Source organism: Eumetopias jubatus, unplaced genomic scaffold (assembly GCF_037043125.1).
Source record: "Eumetopias jubatus isolate StellerSeaLion01/CBP00866 unplaced genomic scaffold, mEumJub1_p1.0 scaffold_11, whole genome shotgun sequence".
NCBI classification, from domain to species: domain Eukaryota; kingdom Metazoa; phylum Chordata; class Mammalia; order Carnivora; family Otariidae; genus Eumetopias; species Eumetopias jubatus.
Genome location: NW_028274817.1, coordinates 19109797 through 19136797, shown reverse-complemented (window position 1 = coordinate 19136797; position 27001 = coordinate 19109797). Strand labels below are relative to the sequence as shown.

The 27001-nt window shown below is 37.4% G+C and overlaps 1 protein-coding gene across 3 annotated transcripts in view; it reads left to right on the top strand.

Annotated features, from left to right (window-relative positions):
* The window catches only part of SLC25A14 (solute carrier family 25 member 14), a 30465-nt gene extending 3767 nt beyond the window's left edge, over window positions 1-26698 (top strand). For all 3 annotated transcript variants that reach the window (XM_028122762.2, XM_028122764.2, XM_028122763.2), the window contains exons 2-10: window positions 1960-2053; window positions 3343-3490; window positions 6308-6402; window positions 7872-7957; window positions 12498-12593; window positions 17351-17475; window positions 18776-18911; window positions 25206-25286; window positions 26250-26698. In XM_028122762.2, coding sequence (XP_027978563.1) covers window positions 1960-2053; window positions 3343-3490; window positions 6308-6402; window positions 7872-7957; window positions 12498-12593; window positions 17351-17475; window positions 18776-18911; window positions 25206-25286; window positions 26250-26291 — 903 coding nt within the window. In that variant the 3' untranslated portion in view covers window positions 26292-26698. The remainder of the gene's footprint in view (window positions 1-1959; window positions 2054-3342; window positions 3491-6307; window positions 6403-7871; window positions 7958-12497; window positions 12594-17350; window positions 17476-18775; window positions 18912-25205; window positions 25287-26249) is intronic.
* The last annotated feature ends 303 nt before the right edge of the window (window positions 26699-27001 follow it).

The following is a 27001-nucleotide window of genomic DNA, read 5'->3' as shown; positions in this document are numbered from 1 at the left end:
TCTTACCAAAACATTTGTCTGCATGTTTGCTGTCCTCTTTGGAAAATTGTTCATTTGTGCTTAGTTACAGAGATTTCCTTTTGTGGAAATAAAGCAAAACCTTGTCTCCCCTAAAAAGAGACTGTGGCTCAATGGTGCTAACCTCATATTGGGCAGTGGGGGTGGTGAGCAGCAAGTAATAGCTGTTAAAATGTAATTTTGAGTACTTTTCAAAATGTAGTAATGATAATAGCTAATAGTTGAACTAGAGGGTGCTTGGCTGGCTCACTTGGAAAAGCATGCGACTCTTGATCTTGGGGTTGTGAGTTCGAGCCCCATGTTGGGTATAGAGATTACTAAAAAAATAAATAAACTTAAAAAAAAATAGTTGCACTAGGTGCCACTTACTTTTCTAGGTATTTTACATATATCATTTAATTTTCACAATAACCCTATAAGATAGTATTTATTATCATCCCCATTTTATGAAAACGCAGGCATGGAGTAGTTAAGTAACTTGGTCACAGAGCTAGTAAGTGGTAGTGTCAGGATTTGAACCTAGGCAGTCTGACTTCTGAATCTTTATTCCTGACCGTAAAACACTTGAAGATTTTTTTGAAATTCAATAGTATACATACTGTGAAGTTCTGGAAAAGGAATAATTTAAAAGAAATCTCAGAGTCCATCTTAAAAGAGATTACTTCCAGCTGGACCAGGATTTAGTAGGTGATGCATAGAGCAGTAGTAGATCTTTTTTTTTTTTTAAAGATTTTATTTATTTATTTGAGAGAGAATGAGAGATAGCACGAGAGGGAAGAGGGTCAGAGGTAGAAGCAGGCTTCCTGCGGAGCAGGGAGCCCAATGTGGGACTTGATCCCGGGACTCCGGGATCATGACCTGAGCTGAAGGCAGTCACTTAACCAACTGAGCCACCCAGGCGCCCGAGCAGTAGTAGATCTTAAAGTGTGGGAGCACCAGCATTATTTGGAAACTTGCATATTCTTAGGCCAAACCCAGGGCACTAATCAGAAATTCTGAGGGTGAGGCCCAACACTATGTTTTAATTCACCTTCTAGATCATTTTGGTGTACCTAAAATTTGAAAACCACTGATCTAAAGGGCAGAGCTATGGGAAAAAAATAAAATCCAAGAGAGAAATAGCTGAGAGTGGCAGGAAAAATAAAAATGAAAAGATTGAAGATGACAGGTCTAATGGGGGTGGTATGGGGAAGAAGGATAGGGGGCTGGGAATAGAAATACATTGTTGAAGAGTCTAAACATCAAAGAAAAACAATATTTGTATGTATGTGCTTTAAAAGACCAGGGAAAAAGAAATTCACTAGATGGATATATGTTAAATGTCAGAGAGAAGAGAGACATCATTTATATTGTTTTCATTTTTCTGGGAATCAGAAGGAAGATGAAAAAGTACTTAGTTCAGCTTGGGCTTTGAGGGGAGAAGTTGTATATAGCTAGAATTAGCTAGATGAACTAAAACCCTGAAGTTTAGTAAAGAGATGAGAGGTCTAAGAACATGAGAGGGGAGTGGTGTCAGCCCTTGTTTTGCCCCTGAATCAAGGTAACAATACCATGAACTGCTTTTATGAGATGCCTCAGCCTATATAATTTGAACTCCAGGTTCCTTAACTTGTAATTGTCTAGTTGAATGTCTTAAGTTGGTTGTGCTGGTTGGACTGAAACCTCTTCTTCGGGTGGGGACATGGATAAAATTAAACTAGAGAGAATGAAGGGTGCAAGTTGATCTTTGAGGGAATTGCACGCCTACCCATGCAGAATGGTAGTAAAGAACACATTCATGATCATCCAGCACATAAAACAGTATACCCCATTTTGTTTTATTCGGGGGTTTTTCCTCTACATCTGTTTTATTTGTCAATTTTGTTAATATTAATAATGTGATCAGACCCTAACAAATGCTCCTCACTCTTGTGCCTTGTTCTGATTTGTGTTTATTTTTAGCACCAGAAAAGTGCCACTGTAAGCCATGAGATGTCTGGTCTGAATTGGAAGCCCTTTGTATATGGCGGCCTTGCCTCTATTGTTGCTGAGTTTGGTAAGAATGTGAAAACTGACAAATCTGCTTCTATGTTATAGATAGTAGCTTATGGTGACAGTTATTTTTGGTGAAAACTAGAAAAAAAGTTTAAAGAAGCTCATTCTGTTTGTTTTAAAACTATTATCTCCAAGCCATCAAGTAATATTTTCTGAGAAAGTATGACAAATGGTATGGTGAGTGAGATTAAGAAAAGTCAAACTTAAGAAGCTCTTTTGATAGTTTAATGATTTGTTAATTTGCTCTAGGTTTAAGTAATATGAAAAGGTGAAGGGAGTTAGATAATATAGGGTTTTCTGCTATATTTTTGCACTAATGGTCTTTCCTTTATGCTAGGTTGTTTATAGCTTTCTTAGAAAGTATCCAAACTTCTTTTTTTCAAACCTCTGTCCCATTTTAGAAGAAAATTGACTAATAAGATCAAACTAGATTCTTCTCTATTTGATTTTAATTTTGGAATGTTTTTAGATTGTGTTTTTTCATTTTCCAAATTTTCTCTTTCCTAAAATATTCATAAGTGACTCTAATCCATTAATCTTTGTTGACTTTCTTGGCAAATGCTGTGGTGTTGTGATATCAAGGTCATCAGTGACCAGGGCTACATAATCACCTTGTTAGTTTTAGACTTTGAAATATTCCCTGGAACATATTTTGTCAATGTAATGGCCACTTCTGTTTGTTGATGTAATAAAAGAAGTTGGTTAAAGAAATTTCCCAAGCACTGTGCTGGTATTAGTCCCGAATTACCTGGGAATCAAGATGAGTAGACCAAATAGGACTTTGCCATTATCTTTCATAATATTAGGGCACTATTTGTTTCTTGTAAACAGATAAAAAAAAGCCCACAAAACTTTCTAATAGTATATAAGGGTACCTGGAACAGCAATCCCATGCTTTCTTATCTTCTTTGTGAAAATTTGGGGAGATTTTATGAAGACGAAGTGGGGAGATGAGATGGGGGACAGAAGAAGAGACAAATGCCAAATTGTATGGTACAGATGAATAAAACATTTAAATTATTGTGTATTTATAGTATATTAGGACCATCTTAAAGCACTTCACAGTTTCAATTATACTGTGGGTCAAATCCTACTGCCTAGATAAGGTACAGTATATTTCACTTTACCACATTCAACTCTTCTGACAGTGGTACTCCTAGTAGAGATACCCTCTGTGTGTTATAAAAAGGACTTTGTCTTATGTTTTAAAGTTGTCATTGGCTTAAATTCGGCCAAAATTTTAACTGTGACTCTTTGGAAAAACTTATATATCAGTGTGTTCCTTTACAGGAACGTTCCCTGTGGACTTGACCAAAACACGACTTCAAGTTCAAGGCCAAAGCATTGATGTTCGCTTTAAAGAGATAAAATACCGAGGAATGTTTCATGCCTTGTTCCGCATCTATAAAGAAGAAGGTGTATTGGCTCTGTATTCTGGGTGAGAGTGGATTCTTTCCTTACATCATGAAGGGAAATACTTTTTAAAGGAGCCATGTATTTCAGCTGTCTGATAGCGTGTGCCCTTCATATTCACCATTCCAATTTGTAATTCAGTATTGACGTGCCAGTTTATATTTCACTTGCTTGTAGGTCTCGAGCTTTGAATTTTGTGTTCATCTGGCTTTAAGTGATATGTTTTAAAATGGATATCTCATTGCAGCATTGGCTTTCTCCTGTTTTCCTGAGAGTCATCGATAGCCACTGAATAGCAGCACCAGTTAACTGTATATATTTCTGTAATATTCTTCCTGAGTTGCCAAATACTCAGTTCTTTTAAAATTTTCCTCTTTAAAGAAATACTGTGCTGGGAGCTGAAACATAAAATGCAGAATGAGAGAGAGGGAGACCCATCTATTTGTCAATTTTTAATTAGCTGTAGATTTGTGGTTTATCATCCATTTTGTCATGTATCTGCTGCCAATTTCCTAGGTCACTCTTGCATTCAGGTTACCAATTTACTGCTCAGAGAATGGACATCAATTTTATTATTAACCTGTGTTAGACTTAATTTTAAAAGATAATTCTCTTAGGGAAAAAGATCAAGTAATACATTCTGAAGCTAGTGAATCACGCATCAACTGTTTCATCTTGTTCTTTAATCAGCATGGATAATCACAAGATTATTTTTTTCTAATAGCAAGCAATAATGTCAGAAATATGCATATTTAGTCATCATTTTAAAAATCATAACCATCCAAGCTGCTGTCGTCTTTCTATTTATAACTACTAAAGTGTAGTTCTGCAATTTGGAAGAATCTCAAAGGAGGTACGAGTGAGAATGTCTTCACTTTATAAGCGGAACTTAAATAGGGTGAAATCTTGGCTCTGTACCTCCTTGATAGATTAAAGATGTATCTGCAATTGTTAGGAAGTAAGGTTGATTTTTAAAAAACCTCCATGAGGGGGTTGGGGGGAGGATAGAGTAACTTGGGTGATGGACATTAAAGAGGGCACGTGATGTAATAAGCACTGGTTGTTATATAAGACTGATGAATCACTGAACTCTACCTCTGAAACTAATAATACACTATATGTTAATCACTTGAATTTAAATTAAAAAAGAATTTAATAAAAAATAAATGATACCATATAACCCCCCCAAATAAATAAAAAAAATAAAAAATCTCCATGAGGTGAATAGTGGTGTATACTTCTTTTTTTCATTGCTAGATTTGGTTTGCTAATATTTTGTTAAGGATTTTTGCATCTAAATTCCTGAGAGATATTGGCATATAGTTTTTTTGTTTTTGTACTCTTTTTGTCTGGTTTTGGTATCAGGGTAATACTAGCCTCATAAAATGAATTGGGAAATACTCTCTCTTCGGAAGAGATGGTGTAAGATTGGTGTTGATTTTTTAAATGCTTGGTAGAATTCCCCAGTGAAATTATCTGGGCCTGGAGATTTCCTTTTTGGGAACTTTTATTTTTTTAATTTTTTTATTTTTTTAAAGATTTTATTTATTTGAGAGAGAGAGAGAATGAGAGATAGAGAGCGCGAGAGGGAAGAGGGTCAGAGGGAGAAGCAGACTCCCTGCTGAGCAGGGAGCCCGATGCAGGACTTGATTCCGGGACTCCAGGATCATGACCTGAGCCGAAGGCAGTCGCTTAACCAACTGAGCCACCCAGGCGCCCCCCTTTTTGGGAACTTTTAAATTATGAATTAAAAATGTTTTAATGGTTATGAGGCTATTCAGATTATCTGTTTCATCTTTTTTTTTGATGATTCCCATATTTTTATCTGTTTCATTTTGAGTTTTGGTAGTTTGTAGTTTTCAAGGAATTAGTCCATTTCTTCTGAGTTCTTGAATTTATGAGCATAAAGTCACTTATAGCATTCCCTTATTATCCTTTTAATGGCTGCAGAATTTGCGGTGCTCTCCATTTCATTCCTGATATTGGTGACTTATGTCTTCTCTCTTTTTATTACTGTGAACCTTGCTAGAGTTTTATCAATTTTATTGATTTTTTTCAAGAGAGCTATCTTTTTGTTTTATTGATTTTTCTCTATTTTTCTGTTTTCAGTTTTATTAATTTATGCTCTTTATTATTCCCTCCCCTTATGCTTGCTTTGGGTTTACTTTGCTCTTTTTCTAATTTCTTGAGTTAGGGACTTAGATTATTGATTTAAGACTTTCCTCCTCTCTTTCTCTCTCTTCTTCTTCTTTTTTTTTTTTTTTTTTGGGTGGGCAGCAAAGCAAAGTTTATTGAGATAGTAACATGATAGTACAAAGCTCCTAAAGAGGGTTGCTCAAGACTTTCCCCTCCTTTCTAATGTAAGCATTTTGTGCCATAAATTTCCCTCTCAGCACTGCTTTGGCTGTATCCTACATATTTTAATAGGTTGAATTTTCATTTTCATTCAGTTCTGCATATTTTTAACATTTCCTTTGAGAGTTCTTGTGAACCATGGATTGTTTAGAAATGTGTTGTTTAATTTCCAAGTGTTTGAGGATTTTCCTTATTGATTTCTAGTTTAATTCCATTATGGTCAGAGAACACACTCTATATGACTTCAGTTCTTTTAAATTTGTTGAGGTTTGTTTTATGATCCAAATGTGCTCTCTTCATGAATGTTCCATGGGTTCTTGAAAAAAAGCATATTCTGATATAGTTGGGTGGAATGAGGTGAGTAATGGAAATGAGTAAAATAGATATGTATAATCTACAAGTGCAGTGCTCGCTTCGGCAGCATATATAATAATCTAAAAGTGCATGTTGAGTATAATTGACTTTTTCTTTCTTTCTTTTTTGGCAGAATTGCCCCTGCCTTACTAAGACAGGCATCATATGGCACCATTAAAATTGGCATTTACCAAAGCTTGAAGAGATTATTTGTGGAACGTTTAGAAGGTCAGTATAGACTCATTCTCTTTTAGGGTAATAGAGGGATTATTGAAATCATGCTTACTGAGAAGCATGCATCATGGGATGCCTGAGAGTGGGTGACAGTCATTGCAAGGACAAAGCAAGGTCCTACTGACTTGGGATTAATCCTTGCAGAGGTGATATATGGGTTAGAGGGACCTGCTCTTTAAGTTTGTCCCTTTTCCTGTCAAAGAAAAAAAAAGGTTTCTGCTTATCACAGAGGGAACATGTGTAAGTTTGTCCAGAAAATTAATGCTGTCCTCATCAACAAAAGGACTTCAGCTATAAGCAATTCTCTAGCTGCCAATTTTGATAAGCTTTTTTTAGATGGAGTAATTTTAGACTGTTGTAGATTCTGTTATACCTGTGACCACCTTACCCACATTCAGCATTATCATATGTCTCTAAATGTGCTGCTGCAGTGTTTCCAGCTTGATACTGTACTTAATGGTTATTTTGCCACAGGCCTAGGGCTTTTGCATGGTTGGGAATAGCTGGAGAGCCTTTTGATTAGTAATGTCTTTGAATTACTTTATTGTCCTAAATTGACTTTTTCTGGAGCCTCTTTGAGGATTCTGAAGGGTTCGCTTCCTAAAATAATTTCCTTTCACAGATGCTTCACTTGGGTTTACCTAGTTTCTATTTGTAGGCTCTTCATGGTAAGGAGGCATGGTGAAGATGGAATTTTCATTTTGGAACATTATGCTCTGTGGTTTCTTCTTTTTTTCTCTTTTGGCTGAGCAGATTTAGTTTCAAATGACTGGTTTTTCATATTTGTCTAGAGAATCTTCTTTAAATAAATAGAAGCTAGTAGATATCAAGGCCAGTCAAAAACAATATTTAGGTAATCTTTTCTGTTAACACATAAGTTTTTATTTTTTAACATTTGGTTCCTAAGTCTTTTAGAGTTGATGATTCTCCAGAAAAAGACAAAAGAATTTTCTTTAGGTGTTTGAAATGATTGAAGAAGAAATACCACATTCTGAATTTATGTGGGTTACTGGCAGTTGCTGTATATAGAATAATAGGACACATTCCAGTGTCTTTTAGAAATACTTTAAAAAAATAATGATTTATGTTTCAGTACTGATTTGGGATCTAGAAATATTTAAGTTTCTTTAGTTTCGTAAACTTTGGTTCATTTCTTTTTATTTAAAGATTTTATTTGTTTGACAGAGAGAGACACAGTGAGAGAGGGAACACAAGCAGGGGGAGTGGGAGAGGGAGAAGCAGGCCTCCTGCAGAGCAGGGAGCCCGATGCAGGGCTCGAACCCAGAACCCTGGGATCATGACCCGAGCTGAAGGTAGACACTTAATGACTGAGCCACCCAGGCGCCCTTGTGGTTCATTTCTTACAGTCATTTCTCTGCCCAGGGTTCCTGTCCTCTGATAGATGAGTATTCTGTTCTTTGAAACTAGTACTTAATACAGACTTTTTTTTTTCCTTTTTACAGATGAAACTCTTCTAATTAATATGATCTGTGGGGTAGTGTCAGGAGTGATATCTTCCACCATAGCCAACCCCACTGATGTACTAAAGGTAAGAGAGGTCTGGTAGCATTGGATGTATACAAAGTGTCATGAAAAGAACATGAACTTTGAATCAGATTTGGGTTTATTTTTTTTTTAAAGATTTTATTATTTATTTGGCAGAGAGAGACACAGCTAGAGAGGGAACACAAGCAGGGGGAGTGGAAGAGGGAGAAGCAGACTTCCCGCAGAGCCGGGAGCCTGATGTGGGGCTCGGTCCCAGGACCCTGGGATCATGACCTGAGCCGAAGGCAGACGCTTAACGACTGAGCCACCCAGGCGCCCCCAGATTTGGGTTTAGATCTCCACTCTGTCACTTGCCAGCTATAAAACCTTGGGCAAATAACTGCTTTAAGCCTTGGTTTCCTCATTTGTAAAATGAAGATAACTCAGTACTTATTGCATAGGGTTGTTTAGGATTAGAGATAATATATGTGAACTGCCTATCATACTTGGTAGATATAGGTGCTCAGTAAATAGTAGTCAATTTATTATGATATGCATTAATCCATTGGTCTTTAAATTAGTGTACGCAAACACCTGTAAGATTCTTTCCAAGGACTATGCAATTTTAAGGGAATCAGTTTCTAGATCCCTTACTTCCATTTGTTTTCTTCTAAAATTGATCTGAGAATGTGTGTTTTTTTTAAATTTATTTGTCAGAGAGAGCGCACACAAGCAGGGGGAGCAGCAGGCAGAGGGAGAAACTGGCTCCCCACTGAGCAAAGAGCCCAATGTGGGACTCGATCCCTGGACTCTGGTATCATGACCTGAGCCGAAGGCAGACGCTTAACCAACTGAGCCACCCAGGCATCCCAAATTTGTGTTTTTAAAAGTTCTTTCTCCACTTTACAAAAGAAAGGCATATTCCCCACATATTTCAAATCTTAGTATGGTATATTGACCTGTGGTGTAATCTGGGGTACCGGACAAAGGGATAAATCAAAATACAGTTTTTGGAGAAGCCTCCTTTAATAGCTAATTGAGGTACCTTAATCTATAATGCATCTGTCTTTTCTTGTCTTACCTATATTTCCATTAAAGGTGAGATTTGGCTTTAAAATGGTATATTTTGGTCTGTGTTGGGATATTTTAAATTCAGAACTAGAACAGCATAGATTAGTGGTGTTGATTTTTTAAAGATTTTATTTATTTATTTGACAGAAACATAGCGAGAGAGGGAACACAAGCAGGGAGAGTGGGAGGGGGAGAAGCAGGCTTCCTGCTGAGCAGGGAACCTGATGTGAGGCTCGATCCCAGGACCCTGGGATCATGACCTGAGCCGAAGGCAGACGCTTAACGACTGAGCCACCCAGGCGCCCCAGTGGTGTTGATTTTTAAAAATATAATTGGATTTCTTTCAGATTTTATCAAAACAGGATGAAACATTTAATAATATCAATACTCATTTTATCTCATAAAGTGGTACACATTTTCTGCGAAGTTAATAACTTATTTAAACTTATGATTAATTAAAAGCAGTAAATATATAATTATAATGTCTGAGAGGGTCCCTAAGTTTTTGTGATTTATTTTAGGGGAAATGTGAGAAAAAAGAGGACATATGCTTTATTTATTCGAAACCACAGGTGACTAGGTTAGTGAAAGAGATCTATTGCAATTCAGAGAATTTTGAGAACTGAGAGAGTGACTTGAAACAGCACACATGAAAGAAACCAGCGATGGTTGATGGAGAAAAGATATGACATTATCTTTCTGGGTTAAACTGAGAGTAATGTAGCTACAGAATTTTTATATCACTTTAGGTTTATAGAGCAAATATTTATGAGGAGAATTGATTGTATTCTAAAAGTCCAGAACATTTGCAATATAATTACACTTGACCTTTTCAAAGAACAATAATACTTAACTCCCTAAAGCTTCCTTTCTTATCCATCTGGATCCTCGATTTAATCACCTAAGTGATTTGCTTCAAGTTCCTGTCCCTCTGACCTGCCTGGTACAATTACAACCATGGACCAATGCTATAATCTCCCTTTTCCTTTCTTATACGTAGGTAGGGCTGAAGGTGCTAGGGATGGGGAGAATCACAAACTTAGACCGTGACAGTACCAATATAGCATCAATATAGCATCTCTAATCACAGTTGAGCTGTTCACTCCTTTCACATATCCTTGGACAACTTTGTCTCTGATTTCTTTTGTGTTACTTCCTTGCCTTTGTGTATGTAGCTGTCTTTCTGACTGTAATGCCTTTTCCCCCTTTCTTCATGAATTTATCCTTCAAGGCTGCTCAGGAACAGGGACAGGACTAGGACAAATGAGGTATTCCCTTGGATGCAAAATGGAAGGGGACACCAAAAACTCAGTAATCAAGAGAAATAACACTTTTACGCAATATTTTTCAAAAACTAAAATGAATGCAAAATACTCATGATGAATAAAATACCAATATTTTGTATAATTCATCTCACCTCACCCAAATCTCACCCCTTTGGATCCTGTCTTTAGTTAACTACGGTTTTGATATTTGGTTCATTGTGGGTTTTGTGCATAAATTTTCATGTTTTGAAATATTGCATTATTATTTGTCTGGATTACTGAGGTTTTTTGAGTCCTCCTCCTACATTTTGTGTTAGAGGAAAGTGCCACACTTACCTCACCATAGTCCCAGCCCTGCTCAGGAATCCCCTCCTTCAAGAAATCGCCTACTTAGAGTAGGATATTTGTAGTTTCCATTTGTCTTTGTGACAGTTTCTATTCCAATTTAATTGAGTTTAGTTTTTTAAAAAATTTTTATTGTTATGTTAATCACTATACATTACATCATTAGTTTTGGATATAGTGTTCCATGATTCATTGTTTGTGCATAACACCCAGTGCTCCACGCAGAACGTACCCTCTTTAATACCCATCACCAGGCTAACCCATCCCCCTACCCCCCTCCCCTCTAGAACCCTCAGTTTGTTTTTCAGAGTCCATCGTCTCTCATGGTTGGTCTATTGAGTTTAGGTTTTTATTTCAAAACTCTTAGTAGCAATTGACTTTCCACATAAAAACATGCTATTTCATGATTTCCCAGAGACATTTACTGAAACCTGGAGTTGCACGTCATGAAAATCAGGCCACATCTGGGCCACTAATATTTAGTGACTGACTACTATGATTCTAAGTGTGCAGTCAGTGGGAAATTGTACCAAATCTTTCACAGGGCTTTTTAATGTTAGCTCTACTTTTTTGCACCTCTCAAAGGCTACTTTGCAGAATACAGTATCATGCTTTTTACAAATAGAATTCTATTTAAGGTCTTGTAAGCATGAAATATTTTAAAATTTTTTGCTTTTAATAATTACATAAAGAATGCATGTTCAGTGTAGAAAAAAGTAGAAGGCAGAAAAACACAAAAGAGGAAAATGCTCACTTATTCAAACTTAAACCACTGTCTCCATTTGGGTGTGTATATGTTCATCCAGTCTCTTTGCTGTGCATAGTTATTTTTAAGTTTACATCGGTTTTTTTTAAGGGTTTTATTTTTTCTTTATTTATTTTTAATGATTTTATTTATTTATTTGAGAGAGAGAGAGAGCACAAGCAGGGGGAACAGCAGAGGGAGAAGGAGAAGCAGGCTCCCTGAGCAGGGAGCCCGATGTGGGGCTTGATCTCAGGACCCTGGGATCATGACCTGAGCCAAAGACAGACACTTAACCGACTGAGCCACCCAGGTGCCTCTAAAGATTTTATTTTTAAGTAGTCTCTACACCTAACCTGGGGCTGAACTCAGAACCCTGAGATAAAGAGTTGCATGCTCAGAGCGCCTGGGTGGCTCAGTCGGTTAAGCATCCGACTCTTGATTTATGCTCAGGTCGTGATCTCAGGGTGGTGGGATGAAGCCTCATACGTATCAGGCTCTGCACTCAACAGGAAGTCTGCTTGAAATTCTCGCTCTCTCTCCTTCTCTCCCTACCCCCGCTCATGCACATGCACACTCTCTCTCAAATAAATAAATCTTAAAAAAAAATGTATAAAAAAAGTCTCATGCTCTACCAACTGAGTCAGCTAGGCATCCCATTAGTTTACATGTTTTAATAAAAATGACATACCATGCATACTGCTCTGCAACATGCTTTTTCTATGTAGCAGTTAATTGTTGACATTTTCCAATGTGAACAGATATTCTACAACAAAATTTGATGGCTGCATAAATGGACATATCATAATTTATGCAACCAGTCCTTTGTTTTTGCTTTTAGACCTGCAGATTGTTTCTAGTTTTTTACTAAACTGAACACATTTTAGATGAATTATTTTCTACCCTCATTGAGTACTTGTTCTCTCTTCCCTGCAAATTTTCTTTCAACTCCAGAATTGATGGACTTAGTATGAGGGATGTGAGGCTCATGAAAATCATTTTTATAAAATATTCTTTGACACAAATTACATTTTTCAAATATATAGTTTGTCATTAATTTCATCATCATAGCAGGCTAATAGTTCTGATAATTCCCAAATACTGTTCTCTTCATTTTGAGTAAGTGAAACATCTCATTTTGGTCTCTGTTAAAACAAAGAGTAAGAATCTTCTTATTTTAGATTCGAATGCAGGCCCAGGGGAGTTTGTTCCAGGGCAGCATGATCGGCAGCTTCATCGATATATACCAACAAGAAGGTACCAGGGGTCTGTGGAGGGTGAGTACTCTTTTCCTGGTATTATTTTATGCCCATTTCCTATACTTTGCAAAGAATACTTTTTATATAGAGCCCTAAAATTATGAATTGTCATCTTACACTGTTTAGGATTCTTGGTAACCCAGAAGATAAGGTAAGAAACTTCTTATCACCTATGAAAGGGCCAAAACTTACCAGTTGTCTTTATTTCTGCTTAATGTTTGGGGGTTGTTTGAGAGAAGGTTATTATATTATTTGAGGTAGCCATTTGGTTTGCTCAAATTGACAGTGAATTTAGTTCTTCAAAATATATTTTTGCTAGTTTTGTACTAACACAGCAGTATATGTTTATGATAGTCTCTGTTTACCTAAAACAACTTTTTTAACCTTATAGAAAGTAAAAATTGTACAAAAAAATTTTGAAATCTATAGAAGAGAAAAAACCCAGTAGTCTCAGTAGCTAGAGGTAATCACTGTTAACTTTTTGTCATCTTCCAGTTTTTTATCTATACTCCTTTTTTATTGTTTCTATAACTTTTTATCTTATTTTAATCACTTAATATTGTAATACTAAGTAAGACTACTAGCAGAATATGCAGAGAGAGTAGAATGGGAAATCCATTAATAGGCTCTTAAAGAAGAGAGCTTTGTTTTTTCCTTCCTTTATATTTTCCCCGAACTTCCTATAAAAATTTTCAAACATACAGAAATGTTGAAAAGAACAGAACATACCCAGATTAAATGACTGTTATAGTCTGGCTATATTTGCTTTATCTGTGTGTATGTGTATACAGAGATAAACACACACACATTCTTTGTTTTTTGTGTTTCTTTTTTTGTTAAACTATTTGAAAGGAAGTTGCAGACATCCTGTACTCTCCTGAATAGTTCATTATCCATCTCCTAGGAGTAAGGACATTTTCCCACATAGTAATACATAATAACAATATCATTATCACACCTAAGAAAATTAACAAGTCCCTAATATGTAACATCTAGTTTATATTCAGATTTCCTTTATTGATGAGACCAGGCCAGTTTTCTTACAGAATATTTCCCCTGTTTTTCCTGCAAACTGGAAGTTAGGTCTGTTGGCTTGATTAGATTCACGTTAAACATTTTGGTACGAGAACTTCATAGGTGACACTGTATATTTCATATTGCATCACAGCATGAAGCACATGTTAGGTTGTCCCACAATTGATGCTGAATTTGATTACTTAAGACGATGTCCACCAGATCTCACCATTGTAAAAGATTTAACTTTTCTCACTTTGTAATTAGCAGGTAATCTGTAGGATGATATTCTAGCAATGTGCATATATCCTGTTATTTAATAACCTCTCACCTAATGATCTTAGCATCCATTAATGATCCGTGAGGTTTGCTTTTTGATAACAGGGTGCACTTTCTTGATTAGTTTAATTTAAAACCAGAAAATGGACCGAACTAGAAATTTTTCACAAACTAATGCTAAGGGGAAGACAAAGAGCAATAAATATAGCAGGGAGATTTTGTCAGGGGAACATAGCTACTTTATTTTTAATTAAAAATTTTAATTGTAAAATACATACAACATAAAACTTACCATCTTAACCATTTTTAAGTATACAGTTCAGTAGTGGTAAGTACATATACGTTGTTATTCAGCCAGTCTCTGGAACTCTTTTCATCTTGTAAAATTGGAACTCCATACCCATTAAACAACTCCTCCCCATTTCCCCCTGCCCCTAGCCCCTGGCGACCATCCTCCAATCTGTCTCTATGAATTTGGCTTTTCTGGGTACCTCATGTAAGTGGAATCATACAGTATTTGTGTTTTTGTTACTGGTTTATTTTACTTAGCATAATGTCCTCCAGGTTCATTCATGTTGTCACATGTCCTTCCTTTCTTAAGGCTGAATGATCTTCCATTGTATGTATATGCCACATTTTATTTATCCGGTCATCTGTTAATGGGCATGTAGATTGTTTCTGTATCTTGGTTCTTGTGAATTATGCTACTCTGAATATGGGTGTGCAAATATCTCTTCGAGACTCTGATTTCAGTTCTTTTGTGCTGGATCATATGGTAATTCTGTGTTTAATATTTTGAGGAATGGAGCATAGCTACTTTTATGATCCAGGCTGCTCACATCATCCAGGCATGTAAGATAAAGAAGTGAAGTACATTGTGTTATGTATTCTTTTGACACAGACATGTATTATTTGCATGTTAAAATACAGGAGTATTTTTTCACTTGAACAAGGAAATAGGTTTGCATTTGTCTTCAAACACATGGTCTTCTTTGTTAGTGTTTTATTTTTCTGCTTTGATTTTCACATGGGTGGGTACTGGAAACATTTTATTTTCTAACTCCATTGTAAGAAATAACAGCACAAGTGCAGTAACAAAGTGTAACTGGTACTTATATCAGAGTTGGAGAGACTGTAGAGAGTGATGGAGACTCTGGTGAACTGGAGATCACCTGCCCTGTTCATTGTTGTCATGCATGATGGGAATCCAGTGGCCAAATTTTCTGGGCTTTCAAGAGAAGCTGGAGATCTTTATTCCTATGTGAAGTATCCTGTTTTTTATAGGTGATGAATTACAGGTAATTCATCCTTCTAGAAATACAGTGTAGGCCACACACAACATTTCTGTGGCCTGAATTTGGCCTATGGGCTCCTGTTTGGGGCCTTACTATTCAGCAAGGTTGTCTTCTGTGAAGATCATCTTCTAACACAGTTGAGCAGGTGGAAAGGTCAGAGAAAAGGCACTGTTGGGCCAGCCAGCCTGATCAGCAGAATCAGACATCTCCTGGTGATGGCACAGCTATATCACTTCCATTTTATAAATTGAGTTTGGCAACTTATAGATGATTGAGCACTTTAATATAACAGATATCCAAGAAAGCAGTTGTTCCCATGGTGTATTTTCAATTTCAAATGATATTTAAACAGAGTTATAAAAGTAAAACATTCATTGTGAATTTTTTAAAATATAAGAAAGGCATAAAAATAAAAATTAACTTATCAGTTACCCTAATTCCAGATAAAGAAAAATATTTTGGTATATTTTCTTCTAATCCTTTATAAAAATTTGGTGTTTGTACATATATCCTTTTCCCCAAAGTTAGAATAATGCTATATGTCTTGCCTTCTTTAATGTTACCAGCATTTTCTTGTGTCATTAATATTCTTCAAAAATGTGACTTTTAAAGTTCTAGCAGCCCTGTGTTGTAACATGATTTGTGATAAGGGTATTCTGCTAGTGAGTGAAATGCTGATAGCATCCACAGGAGGACCGCTTTGCCTTTCCTTCTCCCTGGCCGCATTATACCTTTGCTGTCATCCTGGTGTGTCTTTTCTGCATATCTTAAAATTCTGTAAATTAAACTTGGAAGCTCTCCTCTCTCCACTGACTTTTGCTTCATGGTTTTATTTTTTTAATTAACATCTTTATTGAGATAATTTGCATACCATAAAAATCATCATCTTGAAGTGTGTAATTTTAAAAGATTTATTTATTTATTTTGGAGAGTGAGCGTGTGCGTGCACACAAGAGAGAGAGCAAGAGTGGTGGGCATGTGAGCAGAGGAAGAGGGAGAGAGAATCCTAAGCAGACTTCCCGCTGAGCAGGGAGCTGGACACAGGGCTTGATTTCATGGCCCTGAGATCATGACCTGAGCTGAAATCAAGAGTTGGACACTCAACTGACTAAGCCACCCAGGTGCCCCTTGAAGTGTGTAATTTAATGGTTTTTAGTTTATTTACAGACTTGTGCAGCCATCACCAATGTGTAAGTTTAGAACATTTTCATCACCACTAAAAGAAACCCCCTATCCATCAACAATCACTTCCATGTCCCCCAACCTTCCCAGCCCTAGACAACCACTAATCTACTTTCTGTTTCTCTAGATTTGCCAATTCTGGCATTTTGGATAAATGGAATCATAAAATGTATGGCATTTGTGACTGGCTTCTTTCATTTAGCATACTGTTTTCAAGTTTCATCTGTGTTTTAGCATTTATCAGTACTTCTTTTTAGAGCTGAATAATAATTAATTGGTGTGAAATTGCTAAGTCATATAGTAATTCTGTATTTAACTCCTTGAGGAATTCCCAAAGTATTTTCCACAGTGGCTGCCTCCCATGTTACATTCCCACCAGCAGTGTATAAGGGTTTCAATTTCTCCACATCGTCACCAATACTTATTATTATAGCCATCCTACTGGTGTGTAGTAGTACGTCACTGTGATTTTGATTTGTCTTTTCTAATGACTGATGATGTTGAACATATTTTCTTAATGCTTATTGTCCATTTGTGTATCTTCTTTGGGGACATGTCTATTCAGATATTTTGCCCATTTTTAAATTGGGTTGTTTGTCTTTTTATTGTTGTGTTGTAAGAGTTCTTTATATATTCTGGCTACTAGCCCCTTATCAGATATATGATTTGCAAGTATTTCCTCCCATTGTGTGGGCTGTGTTTTCACTTTCTTGGTGATATCCTTTGAATCACAAAAATGTTTAATTGTGATGAAGTCCGTTTTATTTTTGTTTCTTTTGTCACTTGTGCTTTTGGTGTCATATCAATGATTTTATTTTTAGTACAGTAAGTGAATTGGGATTTGTAAGTGTTCCACTATTAGCCACTGATTTGAAAGGATGACCTCTGTACTTCAGACTTGGATTTTTATGTCACTTTGTAACTTCCAACCTATTTTGTTCACTTTTAGACTTATGTTACTACTAGTGTATTTCTTTGGTGTGTAATAGCACTTATGTTTTGCAGGGTGTCGTCCCAACTGCTCAGCGGGCTGCCATCGTTGTGGGCGTAGAGCTACCGGTCTATGATATTACAAAGAAGCACTTGATACTGTCAGGGGTGATGGGAGACACAATTTTAACTCACTTTGTGTAAGTGTGTGATAGGTTGTATTTGTTCCGTATTTCCATTATTTTGAACACAAAAAGCATCTTTCACTGAAGTCCTTATATAGAATCAATAATAGGTACAGATGGTCTAAATACCCGTCTTTCTTATCACCAGAACTTCGAGCCTTCCAGTACTTGCACAGAGATCCCAGATGCTATGGGTACTTTGGTACTTGGTAGCAGTGTCTATTACAACAGCCTATCAGATGTCTGTAGGATTTGCATTTGTTCATACACAGCCTCTGTATCTAAACGTATCTGTTATTTGCTCTGGTTAATTTTGGATCAGAAAGCAAACTTTTCTCAATGAGAATGAGAAAAAAGTGAAAATTTATAGGGCCTGTGAAACAAAACCACAGTTTTGGGCTGAAAACTGTTGCTAATCTCAATCTATATTCTCTTCATCTTACAACTTTTATGACACTTTACTGCTCAAATGCATTTGGTATATGATGCTGTGGTATGAAAACTTTATATAACTAATAGATGACGTGTGATACTTTCTGCTTAGGGATCTTGCTAGACTTAAAAATTGCCCCCCCCCAAGGCTTAGTTTTGGTTTTTTTTTTTTTAAAGATTTTATTTATTTATTTATTTAAGAGAGAGAATGAGAGAGAGAGAGCGAGCATGAGAGGGGGGAGGGTCAGAGGGAGAAGCAGACTCCCTGCTGAGCAGGGAGCCCGATGTGGGACTCGATCCCGGGACTCCAAGATCATGACCTGAGCTGAAGGCAGTCGCTTAACCAACTGAGCCACCCAGGCGCCCCTGAGTTTTGGATTAAAAAGTGAAGGGGATAAATTTTTTTAAAAAAGATTTATCTATTCATTCTAGAGAGAGGAAGTGAGTGAGTGGGGGGAGGGCAGAGGGAGAGAATCACCAAGCAGACTCCCTGCTGTGCATGGAGCCCAAGGGGCTCGATTCCACAACCCATGAGATCATGACCTGAGCTGAAACCAAGAGTCAGAAGCTCAACCAATTGAGCCACCCAGGTGCCCCTAACTTTTTTTTAAGATTTTCTTTTTAAGTAAATATGGGGCTCAAACTTACTACCCAGAGTTCAAGAGTTGCATACTCTACTGACTGAGCCAGCCAGACATCCCATGGAGATAACTTTTGAGTGATGTTTCTTTAGAAAATGTTTCTCTTTAGATTGTAATGAAAGGGCAAGAGCCAGGTTTTATCTGATGAGTCTGACTCACTGTACATTCATGCATTTATGTTTGGCTTAATTTCTGTTTAGTCACGGTTGGAAGTGAGGCAGTCTAAAAGTTTTCACCTTTAGTTCCAGCTTTACATGTGGCTTGGCTGGGGCTCTGGCTTCCAATCCAGTTGATGTGGTTCGAACTCGCATGATGAACCAGAGGGCAATCGTGGGACATGTGGACCTCTACAAGGGTACTTTGGATGGTATTTTAAAGGTATATACACTGTAGACTTGTTTTACATTTTTTAATTTTCTTTGATATCTCAGACATTCAGTCCTTACTCTTAGTTGCTATGTATCATTTTGAAGATGGAAGAATCATGATGTATATATTTAATAGCCTGTCAGAGTAGTTCCCAGGTAGAAAAGCTATCTCTTTGGCAATCTACTGATACACATTGGTCCTTAATATTATTATTCCAATTTGAATGCTTGAGACTGCAGGGTACTTTGATAGCACCATGTAGAATTATTGATAGAAGGGACTTAACATCCCACATTTGCCTGCTTCAGACAAGACGGAGACCTTGTAATAGAAAATCCAGTACTCAATTTCAGTTTAGTATTGTGCTATTGTTCACATTTTGCCTTTGAAAAGTTTCTGCTGTTATGTTTGTAGGAAGCTGAATATCAAATGTATTATGTAATCACTGGTGATCATGCTTCTATATAAAGCAAATTTGTGGCTAAAGTATGACATTTCCATATGGTTTCTCTGCTGCTATCAGTTTAGTTTAACAACCATTTATTATCTACCAGGCACCATTTTGTAGATACAGAGAAATTAGAGTATACTGCAGGTGTGCAAACAGATAACTAACAGCTTGGTAAGTGATAAACTCAGGGACCTATGGGAGGGAATTTTAGTCTAATTTGGAGGTTTAGGATAGGCATCTTGAATAATAGTAACTCACGTCCATTGAATGCTTTACTGTGTATCAGAAACCGTCCTAATGAGACTTACATATACTCATTCACTTAATCCTCATTACCCCATGAGGTAGATCCTGAAGCACTAACCTGCCCAAGGTTTCACAGCTAGTGGGATTTCAGCTCAGACCATTTGGCTTCAAACCAACATTTTTAAGCTTTATACTATAGTGCTTTTCTCATGTTGATGGCTAAGGGTTAATTAGGTTATAAAGGATATTGAGCGCTATGCTGAGGTGCTTGGGCTTTTTTCTTTTTACTTGATGAGGAGCTGTTGAAAGATTTTAATCAAGTCAGATTTGTATTTTAGGTCACTTTGGCTTTGTAGAGCCTGGATCTGAGATAGTGGTTCTCAGTCTTTGATGCACAGTTGGAATCACCTGGGGAACTTTCACAGCTCCTGTGTCTACCTTTTAGACCAGTGAACTCAGAACTTCTGGGGGTAGGACCCAGGTTGAAAGTATTTTTAAAACTCCTCAGGTGATCGCAATGTTCACCTAAGGTTGAAAGTCATTAATCTAAGGGGATAAGCCTGGAGCAGTGGTTCTTAAGACATTAACATGGAACCTTATTACCTGGAGGGCTTATTAAAATGCAGATGGCTGGCTGGGCCCCGTCACCAGAGGCCCCATCACCAGATTCTGATTCAGTAGGTCTGGAGTAGGACCTGAGAATTTGCATTTCTAACAGTTCTCAGGCAATATTGATGCTGCTAATCTGGGTACTACACTTTGAGAAACACTGACTTAGAGATAGGGAAGCTGATTAGAGGGCTTTTATAGTAATCTAAGAGGCAATGAAGCCTGAACGTGAGCATTGTAGTGGGGATACAGAAGGTGGGATGGAGTTGAGAATAATTTAGTTGATAAAATCAATAGGATTCGATTGACTGGGTGTGGCGAGATGTGGGAGAAAGGAGGTGTCAGAGATATAACTTCTTGGTTTTTTTGTTTTGGTGACCATGTGGTGATACTCACTGACAGAGGCATCACAGGAAGAGGAGCAGGTTTTTTGGGAGACAGTACAGTTTTGGACACTTAGTTTGAAGTGCATGAGGAACACCCAGTGGATCTATTTGGATATCTTAGTCTTAACTCAGGGGAGAGTTTGGGGGTATAGATAGGAGCCTGGGGAATCAGTAGTGTACAGGTGTTACCTAACTGTGGAAGGGAAGGCCAAGGAGAAAAGGTAGAGGAGTTCTCAACTTTTTTGACTTTCTAGCACACTAGAGTATCATGAGCTCCTTCCATTAATAGTGATTCACAGAGTAAGTGATTCTCAGACTCTGGGGAGTAGCGTTTGGTAAAAGCCTCTCAATATTTCTGACATGCTTATCCTTCCACTTGACAATTGGTGTAGGGACAAAGGTAGGGCCAAGGAAATAACTCTGGGGAATACCGATTGCTAAGGGCTTGGCAGGTGGGGAACCTAGGAAAGAAACCAAAAGATAACAGTCAAAAGATATGGGGAAACTTAGAAGAGTCATGGAAGCCAAGGGAGTAATGAGTTTCAAGAAGAGATGAGTACTTATTGAATGCCAACTGGAATAGAGAGATCGATCCAGTATAAGAACTACAAAATATCTGTTGGATTTAATATGCTCTAGAGGTTTGCTGGGTTGGTGTTTGCAAAAGCTAGATGGCATTGAGGAGTGTGTTTAATTATTCATTGAATACAAAAATGTTTAAGTCTTAAGTGCCAGGTGCTGTTCTAGTTGGGTGAACAAAAAGTTTCAGCCTTCATGACACTTCTAATAGAAACAGATAAACACATAGGAATCAAGGGTAAGTAGACAAGTGTAAAATGCTCTTTCAAGAAGGTTGGTTAAGAGGAGATAGAAGGCACAATAATAGAGTAATAGGTAGCATTTAGTGAATGCCACACACTGTGGTATATCCTTTAATTCACAGTAACCCTATGGAGTAGATATGTTTTCCATTTTTATAAACAAGGGAACTCAGGTCAGAGTGGCTTAAGTATTTACCCAAGATTACACACCTAATAAGTGGCAGATCTGGGACTTAAACCAGAGTCTGATTCCAAAGTTTATATAACCACCATGTTGTATTGTATTGGCAGAAACATATTTTCATATTGGCAGTAATCTTTACTTATATTTACTCACTCATTCACTTACTTGCTGTTAAAATTCTTTATAATGACTGCTCTATATTGTCATTATATATAATCGCATCATGCTTTATTTTTTTCATCAGTAAGAGTCCCAGAGCACTAGTGAATGGAGTTATGCATTCATCCTGACGTAGAAACAAACAGCAGCAAATCTTATTCTGTCACCTCTATCTTAAAACCTTTGGAATGGCCTCTCATTGACCCAAGGCTCTATATGATTTGGCCCCTTTTTCCTTCTACAGCTTTATTGCTGCTATCTTTATTCTACATTCCAGATGGACTGTACAAGTTCTGGTAGACTTTCTTTCATTCCCAAATTTTCATCTATGCCACATACTTTGTTAGATGTCCCCACACTAGCCTAAATATCCTTTTCACTTGGCTAGCTCCTATTCGTTCTTCAGATCTCATTACTTTTTCATAAAGGCCTTCCCTGACTGTTGAACCAGGTTATGTGTACATAGTTTCTTGTACTTGCTCTGTCAACTTTTATTATATTTTTTAAGACATCTTTTTTGAGAACTAATTTACATATCATAAAATTACCTATACAAAGTGGCTTTTGGTATATTCACAGGTATGTGTGACCATTATCACCACAGTTGATTTTAGAACGTTTTCATGAATTCAAAAAGAAACCTTGTACCCTTTAGTTATCACCCCCCTTTTCCCTCCCTCCCTCCCAGTCCTAAAATACCACTAATCTACTTTCTGTCTCTGTAGATTTGCCTGTTCTGGACATCTCATATAAATGGAATCATACACTATGTGACCCTTTTGACTGGCTTCTTTCACTTACCATAATGTTTCAAGGTTCATTCATGTTGTAGTGTGTATCGTTCTGTTTTTCTTTTTATGGCTGGATAATATTCCATTGTATGATTATATCACATTTATTTACACTTGTTACATTTTATTGTAATTGCTTTTAATGTCCGTCTGTCCCCCTAGACTGTAAGTTCCATGAAGGCAGGGCTATGTGCATCTTATCACTTTATCCACAGCAAATTATTCATTGAATGGATGCATAACTTTACGAGGTAGTCTGTTGTCTCTGTTATCTACAGAAGTTCTTGTTTGTTTTCACACAACTGCCTGAAGCCCAAAAGTGCGCCTCCCAGTCCTAATGTTCTAAAGGAGTTGGTCACTGTTTTGGGGCTTTTTAAAGATTCATATGGCTCACAGGAGTGTTAGAGATCCTCACTGTGTTTGTATGTTCATTTACTCAACAAATAATGCATTTAGGTATTTATTGGGAACTTTCTTGTGGCAGACAGTGTTAGGTGGTGGGGATATAATGGTGAACAAGACAAACATAGTCCCTGTTGTCCCGGGGAGCACATTCTAGTTGGGGGAGACAGACAATAAGCACACAAAAAATAATATAATTTTAGATAGAAGTAAATGCTATGAAGACATTAACAGAGCATGAAACAGTGACTTGGTAATGATGGTAGGGAAGTACTTCAGCTAGGCTAGCCAGGAAAAGGCTGTGAGGAGGTGACATTTGAGCAGAGGTCTGAATGATGAGAAGAAGGTGGCCACATGAAAATCTGAGAGAAAAACATTTCATAAAGAGGGAACAGGTACAAAGGCCCTGAGTTGGGAATGAACTGGATATGTTCAAGGATTAAAAAGAAGGTGGTGTGGCTGAGTGTGGTAAATGAAGGAGAGAGTAGCAGGAAATGAAACTGGAGAGACTGGCAGAGGCTGAATCATGTAGGATCCTACAGGTCATCGAAGAAAATGTGCAATTAGAATGAAATCCACAGGGAAGCCATTGGAGAGCATCAGGCAGGAAAGTGACACTATTTATAATTTAATACATAAATTAACTATATTTATTATATTGGACTGTATCTCTAAGGTCTCTTGCCATTTTAGCAGTCTAACTCTAGGTTATCTGCATCTGGGCTTTATTTTGGCTGAATTTCACAATTTTCCAACATTAATTTTGGTCTGAGACCTTCAACATTTGCTGGTAACCCATTGGGGGGAAGCATGTTACCACTTTGTTTCTATAAAAAGTGCCCTTATTCTGTTAATGTTGGATCGAAAAAAGTGGTTAGTAGAGGTAATTATCTTGAGTATTCTAATCTATAGGATGGGATAGGGGATATTTATAAGTTTGGATTCTCATATTATTTTCTTATCCAAATATATCCATTTTTTAGTATAGTGGTGGATTTTACTTTACCAGTGGAAGGGCAGAATAACATTTTCAATGACCCAGTGCCTAACATACAGGAGTTACTTAATAGATATTTTAAAACAGTCCATCCACTAAATAGGAACTGTTTCTTTTGGCTGAATTCAACACACACCACCAGTTTATGACCTTTGGTATGCATAATTTGTCATTTAATTTTAATAACCACTCAGTGGGTGTGTGTAGGGCTCCCACTGTATAAAACAGGAAACCTAAACTCAAAGCAATTCACATTGTTCCTCATGTAATCCTGAAAGCATTTACATGAGGTAGTCACGTTTCTGATGAAACAGAAGGATAGTGACTTACCCACCTCCCTATTCCCTTACCCTACTTCCATTTTCCTACTAGAATTTATCATTTCTGAATATAATATATATCAATCTGTGTATTTGTTTATCAGCTCTGCTAGAGTATGCACTCCATGAGGGGAGGAGCTGTATAAGTTCTCTCTTCCTGTATAACCAATCACTCCAAAACTCGGTGCCTTAAAACCAAAAAGACTTACTATCTCGCTGTTCCGTGGGTCAGGAATTCAGAAGCAACCAACTCCATGATTTCAGCCTAGATTCTCTCATGAGATTATAGTCAGATGCCAAGCTAGGGCTGCAGCCATCTGAAGGCTTGGCTGGAGCTGGGATATCTGCTTCAAAGGTCACTCATGTGGCTATTGGCAGGAAGCCTTATTTTCTCACTATTTGGGCCTCTCCTCATGACAGGACAGCTGGCTTTCTCTACTGTGAACAATTCAAGAGAGAAAAAGAAGCAAAAGCCTTTTAGATATAAAACATCTTTTACAACATAACATGGAGGTGACAGAGTACTGCTGTATTCTCTTGGTGACACCTCTCCTGGGATGTTGTGGGAGGGGTTACACAAGGGTATGAATAACTGGCGGTGGCTTTCATTGGGGTCATCTTGGAGGCTGGCTGCCACAGGTACTTCTCTGGTTTACTATAATAGTAATATTACTACAATAGTAATAATAGTAAACTAGAGAAGAGTATAGTAAGCATCAAGAAAGAGTACCTTGCATATAGAAGGTGCTTAAATATTTGTTGAATGAGTAGGTAGATTTAGAGTACATACGAATTCAAAATGTATGTCTTTAGAAAAACAGCATTCATGGAGCCGTAAGTTGTTGGAGAGGGACATGGAAGAGGAGTACTAAAATAAAAGTTGTTGTCAGTTGTAAATAGTAAGGGGAAATAACTCTTTTTTTATTATATCCCTCAGATGTGGAAACATGAGGGATTTTTTGCACTCTATAAAGGATTTTGGCCAAACTGGCTTCGACTTGGACCCTGGAACATCATTGTATCCTTTTAGAATATGACAATGAAATCAGATGCTTCAAGCTCCCAGGTAATTCTAGATTATGGGAAGGAAAATTTCATTATTGACACCTTTAGGCAAGTGAGAAACTCAAGCATTCTAATTGTAACCATTGAGGATGGAACTAATAGAGAAATGACTTTCAGCTGGAGTCTAGTACAAACTGAAGGCAGCAGAAAAGATATACCAAAATTTCCTCTTTAAAACAAAACAAGTACAACCAAATCGGGAAGGGGTTATGAAGTTTTTGGAAACCCTGTTGGGATTTGCCCTAGGAAAGTGCATGCTGAGGTGGTCCATATTTCCTACTCCTAACTATAGGACCAAAGTAATGGGAAATAATAAGACAGAACACACTCTTAGAGCAAAGGAATCCAGGCCAAGTAGGGCTCTTTTCCTCATGGGTGGATCTCCTTTCTTTAGCCGTGTTTGAGTGCCTCCTCTGTGCAGAGAGTTGAATTGGATATTGTGTGTAGTTTATGTGTACAGTGGTGAGTATTGCAGGGTTGAAAAATAATTCCTTGCCCTTGCAGAGACTATAGGTTGATGGAGATAGTATCTCTTCTCCCTCCTTGGGATTGATCTAATCACCTAAAGTCTGTAACAGTTAACTCTTAGCATGGAATTATATGTTGTCATTAATATTCTTCAGGGTGGAGGTGGTGGTAGTGGTGGGTGTGTGTGTCTGTATGTGTCCTGTTTGCTCCTGAAGACGATAAGTATGTTAATCTGTTTTTATTGCTACGTGCCAAATCATAATGGGTACATGGTGGGCACTCAGCACATGCTTGACTTGCCAGGTATTGTTTTTAAAAAGACTTAAGCAAGTGCAACTCAGAAGAGCCCAGGCTAAATACCTCAATGTAAGAGAATGTAGTACACAATTTTAGAACTTGGTTAGGTTTTCACTATCAATCCAGTGATCTTCCATGACTTACTCTTCAGTTTTTTATTACATACGAGCAGCTCAAGAGGCTTCAGATCTAAGGACTGAATGATATGTGAGCCAAGCCCTGCCAACCTTTCTACTCTTTTCCCTTTTTCTGTGTTCTAATGTATTTTGACAAAGTTGTGTTTACTGAACCACTGGTCTCCCAGGAGCCTCCTGATGGAAGAACTATAGGATGGTTCAAAATTGTTCATGTGTTTGTGTTACCATGTTAACTTTTTCCCTGAGAGGAAGTGTTAACATTGAGACTCTGGCCCCAGATTGGTATCTTCTATGAAGATGGATACTGATGGATGACATTCAACATGGCCTTCTTTTCAAATGTTGGTTAAATGTAGTTGGTTAGCCCCAGACTTGGGCTAGAGCAGAAGGCATAGGCCAGGGCAGTTACTGCTATGTATGTTTCAGACCTCGGTTCTCATTAAAGTATTTATTGGCAGAATCACTTTGGCTTTGTTTTCATTTACTGCTTTCTCTTTTGCCAGCTATTTAAGTTACATTCTCCAGAAAGTGATAAAGGTTACTATGAAATTGAGTCTGGACTCTTAAAGCACATTTATGGGAATAGACAAAGTGCATTGTGTTTTCCCACTGCCACTTGTCATAATGCTACTTACTTGTAAACATCTGGTAAATGGTTCTTTCCTCAGCATGAATAACCAAACAAGTGGCTCATTTGGAAGTTTCTACAGATTAAATGTAAAAAGAGGCTTAAAATAGAACCTTGTGTCCAGGGTTCTAATTGTCT